This window comes from Pygocentrus nattereri, chromosome 19 (assembly GCF_015220715.1).
Source record: "Pygocentrus nattereri isolate fPygNat1 chromosome 19, fPygNat1.pri, whole genome shotgun sequence".
NCBI classification, from domain to species: Eukaryota; Metazoa; Chordata; class Actinopteri; order Characiformes; family Serrasalmidae; genus Pygocentrus; species Pygocentrus nattereri.
Genome location: NC_051229.1, coordinates 5627334 through 5640554, shown reverse-complemented (window position 1 = coordinate 5640554; position 13221 = coordinate 5627334). Strand labels below are relative to the sequence as shown.

General features: G+C 42.0%; 1 protein-coding gene across 1 annotated transcript in view; it reads left to right on the top strand.

Moving 5' to 3' along the window:
* Positions 1–13221, top strand: part of sdr16c5a (short chain dehydrogenase/reductase family 16C, member 5a) — a 36119-nt gene that overhangs the window by 14301 nt on the left and 8597 nt on the right. Inside the window, exons 2-5 of the mRNA XM_017712241.2 lie at positions 340–678; positions 4020–4151; positions 7660–7759; positions 8950–9094. Of these exons, the coding sequence (XP_017567730.1) occupies positions 361–678; positions 4020–4151; positions 7660–7759; positions 8950–9094 (695 nt within the window). The 5' untranslated portion in view covers positions 340–360. The remainder of the gene's footprint in view (positions 1–339; positions 679–4019; positions 4152–7659; positions 7760–8949; positions 9095–13221) is intronic.

Below are 13221 nucleotides of genomic sequence, written 5' to 3'. Positions count from 1 at the left end.
GGCTTCGCCTCAGTAAACAGCTAATGCCACTCCTGAAAAAATAATAAAAACAAGAAAACAAGCGCGCCTTCCTCTTGTCCTGTTTAATAAACACGTTGATAAACAGTCTATATGAAATCAGTGATTCGTATGTATGATAGTACATCTGTAACACGAGCTGCTTTCTTCAGCTCTGTGCCACAACACAAACCCACAGAGTCTATATTGAAGATGGCATTACTGCTACTGTTGTTCGGACTCTTCTGATTTCGTGATGGATTTGGAAATACTGTGATTTAGGGTTTTATCCATGACACTGCATGACTTTGCTTTGCCTCTGCCCTTCATCTATTCTATTAGGTCACACAGGAGCAGCTCACCATGAATTTCCTCTTGGAGACGCTTTCTCTGATTGTATTTTCCGTCTACTACCTCATGGAAGCTTTTGTAAAGATCTTCGTACCAATCAGGAAAAGTGTGGCCGGTGAGACGGTGCTCATCACAGGGGCGGGCAGCGGTGTCGGCCGGCATTTGGCAGTGGAGTTCGCCAGCATGAACGTCACCCTGGTGCTGTGGGACCTTAATTTGGAGGGTCTGAAGGAAACTGTCCGCATGGCAAAGGAAAAGGGGGCTACGAAGGTGCACTATTACCAGGTCGACTGCAGTGACAGGGCTCAAGTGTACGGAGTGGCAGATCAGGTAAGCCTTACACTCTTAAGCCTGCTGGAACCAGTCAGTAGAAAAATAGCTGTGGTTCAACTGGAGGTGGGGTTTTTGTTTCTGGAATGAGAAGCATTTGATTCAAAAACATGCTGCGTGTTTGACAGCCTTGTTACACACGGACTAAAGGATGGCATAATTATTTTGATCACTTTTTTCATTGCAATGTATAAAGGCTGTCATGATTTTCACGACAGAAAGAAAAAAAAAACTTGCCTGTTTAATGAACGGGCAGTGATGATGATATATTTAAATTGCATTTTTGACATAGTGTGTGTGTGTGTGTGTGTGTGTGTATGTGTGTATGTATATATATATATATATATATATATATATATATATATATATATATATATATATATATATATATATATGCGCGTCTGCCTTCGCACGCATGTGAACTTGATTGACATCTCTTTCTTAATCTCATTTGTAAGCACGTTTGTAAGACACTGATGTTGGCCGAGAAGGCCTGGCTCGCAGTCTCCGCTCTAATTCATCCCATAGGTGTTCTATCAGGTTGAGGTCAGGACTCTGTGCAGGCCAGTCAAGTTCTTCCACACCAAACTGGCTCATCCATGTGTTTATGGACCTTCTTTGTGCACTGGTGCGCAGTCATGTTGGAACAGGAATGGGCTGTCCCCAAACTGTTCCCACAAAGTTAGGAGATGAAATTGTCCAAAATCTCTTGCTGCTGAAGCTTTGAGTTCCTTTCACTGGAACTAAGGGGCCGAGCCCAACTCCTGAAAAACAACCCCACACCATGATCCCACCTCCACCAAACTTTACACTCAGCACAATGCAGTCAGACATGTACCGTCTCCTGGCAACCACCAAACCCAGACTCGTCCATCAGATTTCCAGACGGAGAAGCGTGATTGGTCACTCCAGAGAACTCGTCTCCACTGCTCTAGAGTCCAGTGGCGGCGCTTTACTCCACTGCATTCCACGCTTTGCATTGCGCTTGGTGATGTAAGGCTTGGATGCAGCTGCTCGGCCATGGAAACCCATTCCATGAAGCTCTCTACGCTGTTCTTGGTCTGATCTGAAGACCACATGAAGTTTGGAGGTCTGTAGTGATTGACTCTGCAGAAAGTTGGTGACCTCTGCGCACTATGCCCCTCAGCATCCGTGGCCGAGTTGCTGTCGTTCCCAATCGCTTCCACTTTGTTATAATCTCACTAACAGTTCACTAGTTGAAAACATTGTATCTCCAATTTTGTTGTTTCAGTTTGTGACATAATTTGAAAGTACCCATTGTCAATTTCGTGATATTTGGACCAACAGAAATAACCCAAAATGGCTTGGAAAAACGTCTGGTTCCATTGACCTACATTAAAAGTATGTTTTTTCCTTGCCCTTGTGTTGTTCTGACAACAGCTATATAGAGGGTGCGTCAAAAGTCACAGGACACCGTTTTATTTCAGAAACGAAAGGGAAAATGACGTATCTGAATACCCCAGCAGGTAACGGGTGAGGGGGCCTTTTTAGGCTATGTCCGGAACGTGGCCGTCATTTGAAAGCTGCTGTATTGGATCAAGGGCAAGTTTTTCCAGTGGGAAGGTGGTCATGTAGCAGATCAAAGACCAGAATTGTCTTGATTGTCGCAATCAGATTTGCAATATCTCTTGTGGTTCAAAAGTTATCAACACAAAGTTGCAACAACAACTGGGAATGTTGCCTGGGATGCGCAGCTATGTGACGTGTTCAGTGTGCTGTCCCTGGTGCTGAACACGGAGCTGAAGGCGCAGGATCCAATCGTTATGAACCCACATGAGAATCTCTGGAGAAATGCTGTGACAAGCCTCCACGATGCGGTGCTGAAGGTGGTGTTTGTTGTGGATTTTCTCAGCCTACACAGTTTCTTTAAGATGAACCCAGAGATAAAAGTCGATAATAAAATAAAAAATCAAATAAAATGGTGTCCTGTAGCTTTTGACTCACCCTGTATAAATATATAAACTATATTTTAACTGTGGTTTGTTTCCTGGCTTTTTACATTTTCAAGTATTTTCAAGTTGAAGTGTTTTGGAAACTTGTAAAGGCTCTGCATGCTTTGTCTTTGCTCAGTTAAGTTTGTTTTTATTGTTAGGCCTGATTAATCAATTAGTTATCAAAATAATTGATAACTTGATTACTGAAATAATCATTAGTGACACCTCTGTTATGCATGTGCACCAACATTTCAGTTGGGGGGGTGTACAGAATAGCAAAACACCACAAAATACACATTTTTTGGCCATTTTATTAGATACACCCACCATATGGGTGCACTTTATCAGCCCCCCTCTACTTCACTCTTCAATAGAAATAGACAAAGATGGGACCACCGTTGACCAGGTATTTTTTGGGGTATCATGCATTCATGGACTGGAGGTTAGGGAACCAGCCTTGTGACCGGATGGTCGCCAGTTCGATCCCCTCGGCTGACAGTCCATGACTGAAGTGCCTAACACCCAACTGCTCCCCGGGCACGGTGGATAGGGCTGCCCACCACTCTGGGCAAGTGTGCTCACTGCCCCCTAGCTGTGGATAGGTTAAATGTGGAGGTCTAAATCCAATGTGTTCAAACACAGTTGGCTAAAGGTTCAATTGAATTCATAGGGGGCTCCTGGCCCAGGTACAGGGGAGTCTTGCTCCAATAGTCAGTAGCGTGACTGTGTGTAGGTTTAAACATTATCATCCTGTACGCGCTAAACTGATGCACAGTGTATAATTGAACCGTCTTAATGGTGGGAATAATCGAACCAGTGGACCAGACCTGTGTCTGGAGAAGGGACATCATTGTGAATTTCCCCACTGTGGGACTAATAAAGGATTATCTTATCTTATCTTCATTCACGTGTGTGGTACACAGGCATTACAGGCCAGCTTATTGGAAATGGGGGAGGGTTGCGTTTGTATAGGCCCAGGCTCATAGCTGACCTTCGACCATTGCCAAGAGCAGCGGCTGTTTTTAGCCTGTACCTAGACAACCAGGAATAAGTGATACTTTTTTCTTTTTTTCTTTTTTTTTAAACTGTTCAAAATGTCCTCCCTTTGTCCTCAGGTACAGCACACAGAGTATTCACACAGATCACATTTACGGTAAATGGACATTGTCCATTAAATGGGGGAAGAAGCCAACCCCCCCCCCCCGCGCTTCCCTGCTTCGCTCTTCATCTTGAATATCTGCTAAAACGCACTGTGAAATCACTGCACATTAATTCTATAGGTCCAGTTGGTTCCATCACACTTTGCCTTTGGAAATGGGAATAATAGACAGTATGTGAGCAGTTTGTTGAGTTAAGCTTACTTTTGAAGTTGTGTTTGTTTTGCAGGTCAAACAGGGAGTTGGAGATGTCAGCATTCTCATAAACAATGCTGGCATTGTCAGTGGCAAGAAGTTCATGGATTCTTCTGATGTTCTTGTTGAGAAGACTCTCCAAGTTAACACAATGGCACATTTCTGGGTATTTATTACTGTAATTTTCTGAAATCCAAAAAGTGCTGTTAAGGTTTTTGTGCTTACTTTCATTATGAGGTGTGTGTGTGTGTGTGTGTGTGTGTGTGTGTGTGTGTGTGTGTGTGTGTGTGTGTGTGTGTTTCTTATATATATATATATATATATATATATATATATATATATATATATATATATATATTTATATATATATATATATATATATATATATATATATATATATATTTATTTTTGTGTATATGTGTGTATATATATATATATATATATATATATATATATATATATATATATATATATATATATATATAAATTACACATACACACACCCATAGACCATGTGTGCATTGGCTGTGAAAAGGCTGAAGACACAAAATTTGTTCTACTTGCTAGCTAGCTCTGCCCAGACCCATTATAAAGGACGAGACAGTCATTGGTTGAAATTGAGTGAGAACTGGTGGGAAAGTCCCTTTGTTGTGGAGATATGCACATTTGCAGTAGCCAGAACAAGCTGAAGAAAATGTGTTTTGTATGTTATTTGAGCGAAACAGTACAACCTATTTATGCCATATTGGTCGGGTCTTACCAGTGTTGTTTGAGATTCATTATGATATTTTATTTGATACTTTTATTTAGCATTAGTTTGGAGTTCATATGTCTCCCTCCATTCAAAAAGATAAGAGCCTGGTCCTGTGTGACTGGAAATAACTGCTCGGCGACGTTGCCAAGATTCCCTATAAGGACTGTAGTCTCCTCTCATATAGTGCTCCAAAGCTAGGAGGGTCAAGGCTAGCTTGTGCTTCCATGAAGCAAATGAAGCTTCACCACAGTCTTTCCAAACTGCTGCTAACACAAAACATTGGACTCAATGCTCAACAGATGCCCATGTTAGCTAGCATTACTGAGTGATGGGGGAGAAGGAGGATCATCTGATTTTCTCAGACGTAGAGAACAATTATGCTCGCTTAGACTCTCAGGAACAGATGGCTGTGGCATCACCAAGGGTCATCCACTCAACAAGTTCTTCCTGAACCCTCAGTTTTGAACATAATGATTTTGAACATCTAAGTTTACTTGTGCATTTACAAATTACAATTTTTTCCCTAGAGATTTTTATGTTTTAACTCAGCAGACTGGAACTATAGTTACCTATTGCTGTTGTTGGAACAAAACCTCATATCTCCATTTTTGTCATTTTGGGTGTAATTTGAAAATGCCTGTTGCTCTTTACATTGTGGGTAAATTTCATGATGTATGGACCAAAAGAAACGGCCCAAAATGACTTGGAAAAAATTCTGGTTCCATTGACTTACATTAAAAATGCAGCAGGTTTTTTCCTTCTCCTGTCAAGGTACCATTTTGGAGATACGAGATTTTGTTCCAATAGCGGCGATATATTGTTTATTTGTTGTTTAAACTGTCACTTGATTTGAGATACTAAGCTCGTTTTCTAAGTACCAATTGTCCAGTCTTAACATAGCTTAAGCAATATACAGTAGTATTGTTGCAGGGAATTTATGCATTTAATTTTACTCATTTCCTAAACTAGAAACGAGAAAAGGTGTAGAGTCTGGATTAAACAGAGTGGCAGACTGCATTGCTTATTAAACATGCAAAGAATGTGGCTAAATTAGCTTCTAAGGTTGACTAGCAAACAATGTCTTTCTTGTTAACTCATTAGATTTTATCTCATGGATTCATCTTTCACCACTGAACTCAGCTGACATGGCAGGTTTAAAAGCTTGCCAGACAGAATGACAGTAGTGAAGAGAGGTGAGATTAGGTTTATTTTGTTATTGTTTTGCTTTTGGTTTCTACCTGTGATAATACTGTGGCACACCCCTCAGATTGCATGATTTCACTCAGGTACCTGGGTAATGGCAAAGCTGGTTTCTCTCAAATTATTACTGCCCCCACATCAGAATTTCAGACCCATTCCCCCTGCCCTCATTTACTGTATCCTAGCAACCACCTGGGATACCATAGCAGCACCCTAGTAACACCGCTTGGGATGCCATAGCAGTAGCCTAACAACACCTTAACAACCACCAGGGATATGATAGTAATGGCCTAACAGCACCTTAACAACCACCTGGGATATGATAGTAATGGCCTAACAGCACCTTAACAACCACCTGGGATATGATAGTAATGGCCTAACAGCACCTTAACAACCACCTGGGATATGATAGTAATGGCCTAACAGCACCTTAACAACCACCTGGGATATGATATGAAGAGATACGTTTTTAGGTGTTTCTTACAATTGAGCACTGAGCTTGACTGTCTAATAAATGGTGGAATTGAGTTCCACAGTTTAGATGCATAATAACTGAAAGAGGCCTCTCCATGTTTTCTGTATTTTACGGAGGGTGTCTGTAGAAGGCCAGTATCTGCAGATCTTAGATGACATGCCAGAACATGAACAGACAGACACTGTGATGTCAGCAGGTGCTTTAGGGTTGTTTAGAGCTTTAAAGACTAGTAGCAGAACCTTGAAATCTACCCTGAATGATAGTCAGTCAGTGCAGTTCCTTCAAAACAGGAATGATGTGATCTCTCTTTTTTGTCTGTGTTAGGATTCGTGCTGCTGTGTTTTGTATGAGCTGTAAGGGATGTGTAGTTTTCTACAAGATCATTACAGTAGTGAAGTCTGCTTGTAACAACTGCCTGAACAGGTTTCTCTGCATCGCTCAGAGATAGAAAAGGCAGAAGTTTAGCAATATTTCTTAAATGATAAAAAGCTACTTCAGTGACTGTGTTTACATGCGGGGTGAAACAGAGCTGAGTCTAAGATCACACCCAAGACTGAATCTTGGGGGACTCCACAAGAAACTGCTAATGCTTATGATGAGTGATTTCCAAGTGAAACCATGAACTGCCTGTTGCTTAAATATAATTTAAACCATTCTAAAACTGCCCGAGAGGCCGACCCAGCATTCAAGACGCTGGATTAAAATATTGTGGTCAACGGTATCAAAGGCTTCACTAAGATCTAATGAAACCAAAATAGAAGGATAGTGTGAGCCTGAGGTCATTCATAATGTGATTAATATATAATGATTGTAATGGCCTAACACCACCATAACAACCACCTAGGATATGATGGTATGACCTAACAACACCTTAACAACCACCTGGGATATGATAGTAATGGCCTAACAACACCTTAACAATCACCTGGCATATGATAGTAATGGCCTAACAACACCATAACAACCACCCGGGATATGATAGTAATGGCCTAACAACACCATAACAACCACCCGGGATATGATAGTAATGGCCTAACAACACCTTACCACAGCTACAGCCTAGCAGCAATTTAGCAATCACCTAACAACCACAAAACAATGCCCTGGAATTACTATATGAACCCAGTTAAATTATGGAAAACGGAGTTCTGCAACTACTCAGGCTGCTACATTTAAACTTTCTCTTTTTTGTTGCAGTTAGAAATTTGTTCTCAGTCTATGTGTTTATTTGTGCTTCTGTTTCAGACGTATAAGGCATTCCTTCCAGCGATGACTGAGAAAAACCATGGGCATCTGGTTTGTGTCGCCAGTTCCGCAGGCCTGATAGGTGTGAATGGTCTGGCAGGTAATGTTTCCACATCTTTTCCCTTTAAGTTACAAAACAACAAAACAGTGTTTGAACATGGATCAGTGCCCCCAAGGCCCGAAGTCCATCGAGCAGCAAATCTGTCACAGTTGCTCAGTGATCTTAAACAAACACAGGTCACACTGGCCATTTGAGAGTGAGGTGCAGTGAAGCTCTTGGCATCAGCAAATAAAGCCAGCCTAGAACCATCCATCCATCCATCCATCCATTTTCTAAGCCGCTTCTCCGTCAGGGTCGCGGGGGGATGCTGGAGCCTATCCCAGCAGTCTTCGGGCGGAAGGCAGGATACACCCTGGACAGGTCGCCAGTCTATCGCAGGGCAGACAGACAGACACAGACACAGACACTCACTCAAACATTCACACCCAGGGGTAATTTAGCATGTCCAATTGGCCTGACTGCATGTCTTTGGACTGTGGGAGGAAACCGGAGAACCCGGAGGAAACCCACGCAGACACGGGGAGAACATGCAAACTCCACACAGAGAGGACCCAGGTCATCCGGCCGGGGAATCGAACCCAGGCCCCCCTTGCTGTGAGGCGACAGCGCTACCCACCACGCCACCGTGCCGCCCCAGCCTAGAACCTTATCTTCCTAATGAGTTACAACACTTTTCTGTTCTGTTCTCTTGACTTTCTCAGTTTTTCAAACGTGGGAAAATTGCAAAGGTCGTTTTTTCTTTCTTTCTTGCCCTGGAAGTGATTGGGTCAGTTTTTTTTTGTAAGTGAATAATATTCATCTATGCATTTATATTAAATTGTATAAGAAAACTTTATAAACTTTAAAACCTATGGTCATTTATTGGAGGAGGCTGCGTGGAGAGAGCAGTGCATTTGGATTTGAGAGAAACAAATGCAGTTTTATTTCTCTTTGATGTGAAAAGGTAAAGTTAGTAAGTCAGTCCCCCCAGAGTTAGTAAGTCCCCACCTCCTCACCCCCCCCAGAAATATTAAGTTCAGGTCTGGGCTCTGGGGTGGTCTGTCCATTGTTCTGAGAATGCCAGCAGCTTCTTCGTTTGGTCTCCAAATATTCTTCTTTATAAATTTCCTTTTCTGTTTAACAGCTGCTTGACAGCTACACATCCTTTCAGAAACATCATTGGGAAATGAATAACTTGTACTCAGTTAAAAAGTACTTAAGGACTGTAAATGTTTCTCGTTTCTTTGTAGATTACTGTTCCAGCAAGTTTGCTGCGGTGGGCTTTGCTGAGTCAGTGGCCCTGGAGCTCATAGGCGTGGGAAAGGATGGCATCAAAACCACGATAGTGTGTCCGTACTTAATCACCACGGGCATGTTTGATGGCTGTAGTACAAAGTAAGTAATCAGACAGAGCTAAATATCCACTTTTTCATATGAACAGTCTGCACTTCAGGATGGATCCCAAAGTGGAGGCTTGCTTGGCTAGTCAGTCAGTCAGTTAGTTCCATAATATAATATAATATAATGAGTCTGTTATTTTGTTCTCACCTAATATCATTTAAATACTAAAAATGCTGCCGAGTCCCTAGTCCATGGTTTCTTTCTTTAAAATGCATTGATGCAAAAGGAAACTAGTTGTGATGGATATAAGCATCACTCAATACACACACCCACACACACAGACACACACACACACACACACACACATTTTCTAAACTACTTATCTTTCTGGGTCATGGGGGCAGCTGGAACCTATCCCAGCAGTCATTGGGCGGAAGGCAGGTTCCCCCCTATACAGGCCACCAGTCCATCGCAGGGCAGGCAGACAGATCAGGCATAACATTCTGACCACCTCCTTGTTTCTACGCTCGTTGTCCATCTTATCCGCTCCACTTACTGTATAGCTGCACTTTGTAGTTCTACAGTTACAGACTGTAGTCCATCTGTTTCTCTGATACTTTGTTACCCTGTTCTTCAGTGGTCAGGACCCCCATGGACCCTCACAGAGCAGGAACTATTTGTGTGGTGGATCATACTCTGCACTGCAGTAACACTGACGTGGCGGTGGTGTATTAGTGTGTGTTGCGCTGGTCTGAGTGGATCAGACATAGCAGTGCTGCTGGAGATTCTAAACACCTCAGTGTCACTGCTGGACTGAGAATAGTCCACCAACCAAAAATATCCAGCCAACAGTGTCCTGTGGGCAGCGTCCTGTGACCACTGATGAAGGACTAGAGGATGACCAACACAAACTGAGCAGCAGAAGATGAGTAGGAGGTAGGAGTGTAGAAACACTCATGCACAAAGTCACACCTAGGGGCAGTTTAGCATGTCAAGTTGGCCTGACTGCATGTCTTTGAACTGTGGGAGGAAACCCACACAGACACAGGGACAACATGCAAACTCCACACAGAAAGGACCTCAGTCGCCCAGCCGGGAATCAAAACCAGGCCTTTCTTGCTGTGAGGCAACAGCGCTACCCACTGCGCCACCGTGCCGCCCATTAATCCATACATTTGTTCTTATTTATGTAGCTTCTTTGACCCTATTATTTGTGGAGCGTAAACAGTTTGGAGTCCAATTATTTTTGAACATATTGTAATAAAAGAAAAATTACTTAATGTGGACATTACATCACTATCATAACAAAACCTTGTATCTCCATAATGTTGATATGTGAAAAGCAGCTGATGTTTTCAAACTATATAACAAAACAAATGGGGAAAAAATGGAGTTGCAAGATTTGTCAGCAGCAGTTGAAAGAGTCTGTGTTGTATTGGAAACTGTGTGTCGCCTTTGGCTATAACACAGATGAGTGGATTGGCGAGTTTCTGCTCATCGTGCTGATTGAAGCAGCAGGTTGCTTGATGTGCTTAGATCCCTGAGGCTGTTCTTAGGAGAGATTTAACTCCCTGATCCTGAATTGGAGGGTTGCTGACAGACTGGATTACGCTCTTATTACATTTTTAATTTATTTTTTGTCTTTGCCTCTTCATCTTCGCTGCATTAACATTCAGTTAGTAATACAGCATGTCTTCTCCGAAGTCTTTACTAGCATGAATGTAGATGTAGCTTAACCATGGAAATTGGTGGGGCGTAATTTTGGAAACAACTAAAGGATAACCATGGAAATAGGGGTAGTGTAACAATATAAATGGGAATAGTGTAACTGAACTTAAAAGGCAGTAAGATACCAGTAGAAATTATGTTAATGTAACAGTTGAAATGGGGCTAGTGTGTAACAGTAGAAATTGGTATAGTGTAACCATAGAAATGTGAGTGGTGTAACAAAAGAAATGGGTGTAGCGTAATCATGGAAATAGGGGTAATGTGTAGCAATAAAGAACTTGCCTCACTGGCGGGGAAGGAGTTGGTGCGCGAGGTTGAGAGATACCGGCTAGATATAGTCAGGATACCTCGGATTCAGGAGTAGCAGTGCAGGTTCTGCCCTGGTCGTGGAACACTGGACCAACTCTTCACCCTCTCCAGGATTCTGGAGGGCTCATGGGAGTTTGCCCAACCAGTCCACATGTGCTTTGTGTATCTGGAGAAGGCATTCGACTGTGTTCCCCGGGGTATTCTGTGGGAGGTGCTACGGGAGTACGGGGTACATGGCTCTTTGCTACAAGCCATTCAGGCCCTGTACAAACAAAGCAGGAGCTTGGTTCGCATGGCCGGCAGTAAGTCAGACTCGTTCCCAGTGAGAGTTGGGACGGAGGGTGTCCGGTTTGGTGATACCAATGTCACGTCGCTGCTGTTTGCAGATGATGTGGTCCTATTGGAGACATCAGGCCGTGAAATTCAGCTTACGCTGGATCGGTTTGCAGCCGAGTGTGAAGCGGCCGGGATGAGAATCAGTACCTCTAAATCCTAGTGGAAGTGGCTGGGGAAAGGGAGGTCTGGGCCTCATTGCTTAAGATGCTGCCCCCGCGACCCGAACCCCGGAGAAGCGGAAGATGATGGATGGATGGTGTAGCAATAAAAAGGGAGAGTGTTACATTTGAATTCGGGGTAGTGAAAAAGTAGAAATGGATGGTACATAACCGTGGGAATGAGGATATTGTAACATTGAAATAGGGATAGTGTAACAGTAACAAATTGGACCCTGGGGTGGTCAGTCTATACCCCTGTACACTGAGGTAGTGTAACATTTGAAATGTGGGTAGCATAACTGGAAAAGCGGATAGTGTAACAATAAAAATGGTGGTAGTGTAACAATTTAAATGTTGGTAATATAATAATAAAAATGGCTGTAACCATAGAAATGGGGGTTATGTGATGTTTGAAATGGGGATAATATAACAAGAGAAATGAGTGTAGTGTAATCATAGAAATAGGGATGCTGTAACAAAAGAAATGTTAGTAGTGTAACAATAGAAATGAATGTAGTGTAACAAGTGAGTGTAGGTAACCATAGAAATGGGCTGATGTAACAGGTAAAAAAAATGAGGGTAGTGTAACAATAAAAATGAGTGTACTGTAACCATGGAAATGGGGAAGGTGTAACAACACAAAATTGTGGAGAGTGTAACAATTTAATTGTTGGTAATGTAACAGAAATTAGTGTAGTGTAACCATGGAAATTGGGATGGTATAACAACAAAAAAATTGGGGAGAGTGTAACAATTGTTAGTAATGTAACAACAGAAATTAGTGTAGCGTTACCATGGGAATGGGGATAGTGTAGCAGTTGAAATGTTGGTAGTGTAAAATTAAAAATGAGCGTAGTGTAACCCTAGAAATATGCGTAGTGTAACAATTAAAATCAGGATAGCATAACCATGGAAACGGGGGTAATGAAACAATAGAAAAGAGGGCTTAACAATGGAAAAGGGTTTAGTGTCACTGTGGAAATGTAGGGTATGTAGTGTATCCACAGAAATGAGTGCAGTGTAGCCTTGTAAATGTGTGTACCGTAACTATGGAAATGTATGTTTTGTATACATGACTATAAGTGTAGCAGCTGATTCATAGAAAAGTGGTGTTGTGGCTAGGCAGTAAGTGGAGACCTGCACTGTTGAGCGATTCCTGCCATAACCTCTAACTTTGAAAGAAAGGTTGACAAAAGAAGTGTGAAAACTTTCCCAGAAGAAGTGACAATTCTGTTAACAACTGTCATTTCTGATAACAAATGATTTTAAAACACCTGAGATTTTCTGCAAGAAATTATAAGAAGGAATGCTCTCCACTGCAGTCAATTGAGCATGAAAAATTCCCTAAAGTGGTGCGTGTTAAACTAATGAAGCTCTGTTGAAATAAAGTCATAATTAAAAGATGCAGTCAGAGGTAATTGTTCAAACTCTGTGGAAGATTGCATGATCTAGTTCTACAAGCTGAGGCCATAAAAACATGGCTTTACTGAAAACAACTTCACAAAAGTTAGTTATACTGACTCAATACACTTTAACTATAGTTTGGATTCTGAAATCAATATTTGAAACGAATATTTGATATAGGCTGAACACGTGACTGTGCACATCAGTGTAAATCTGTATTAATGCTTGAAGTCAGGTCCTGAGCAC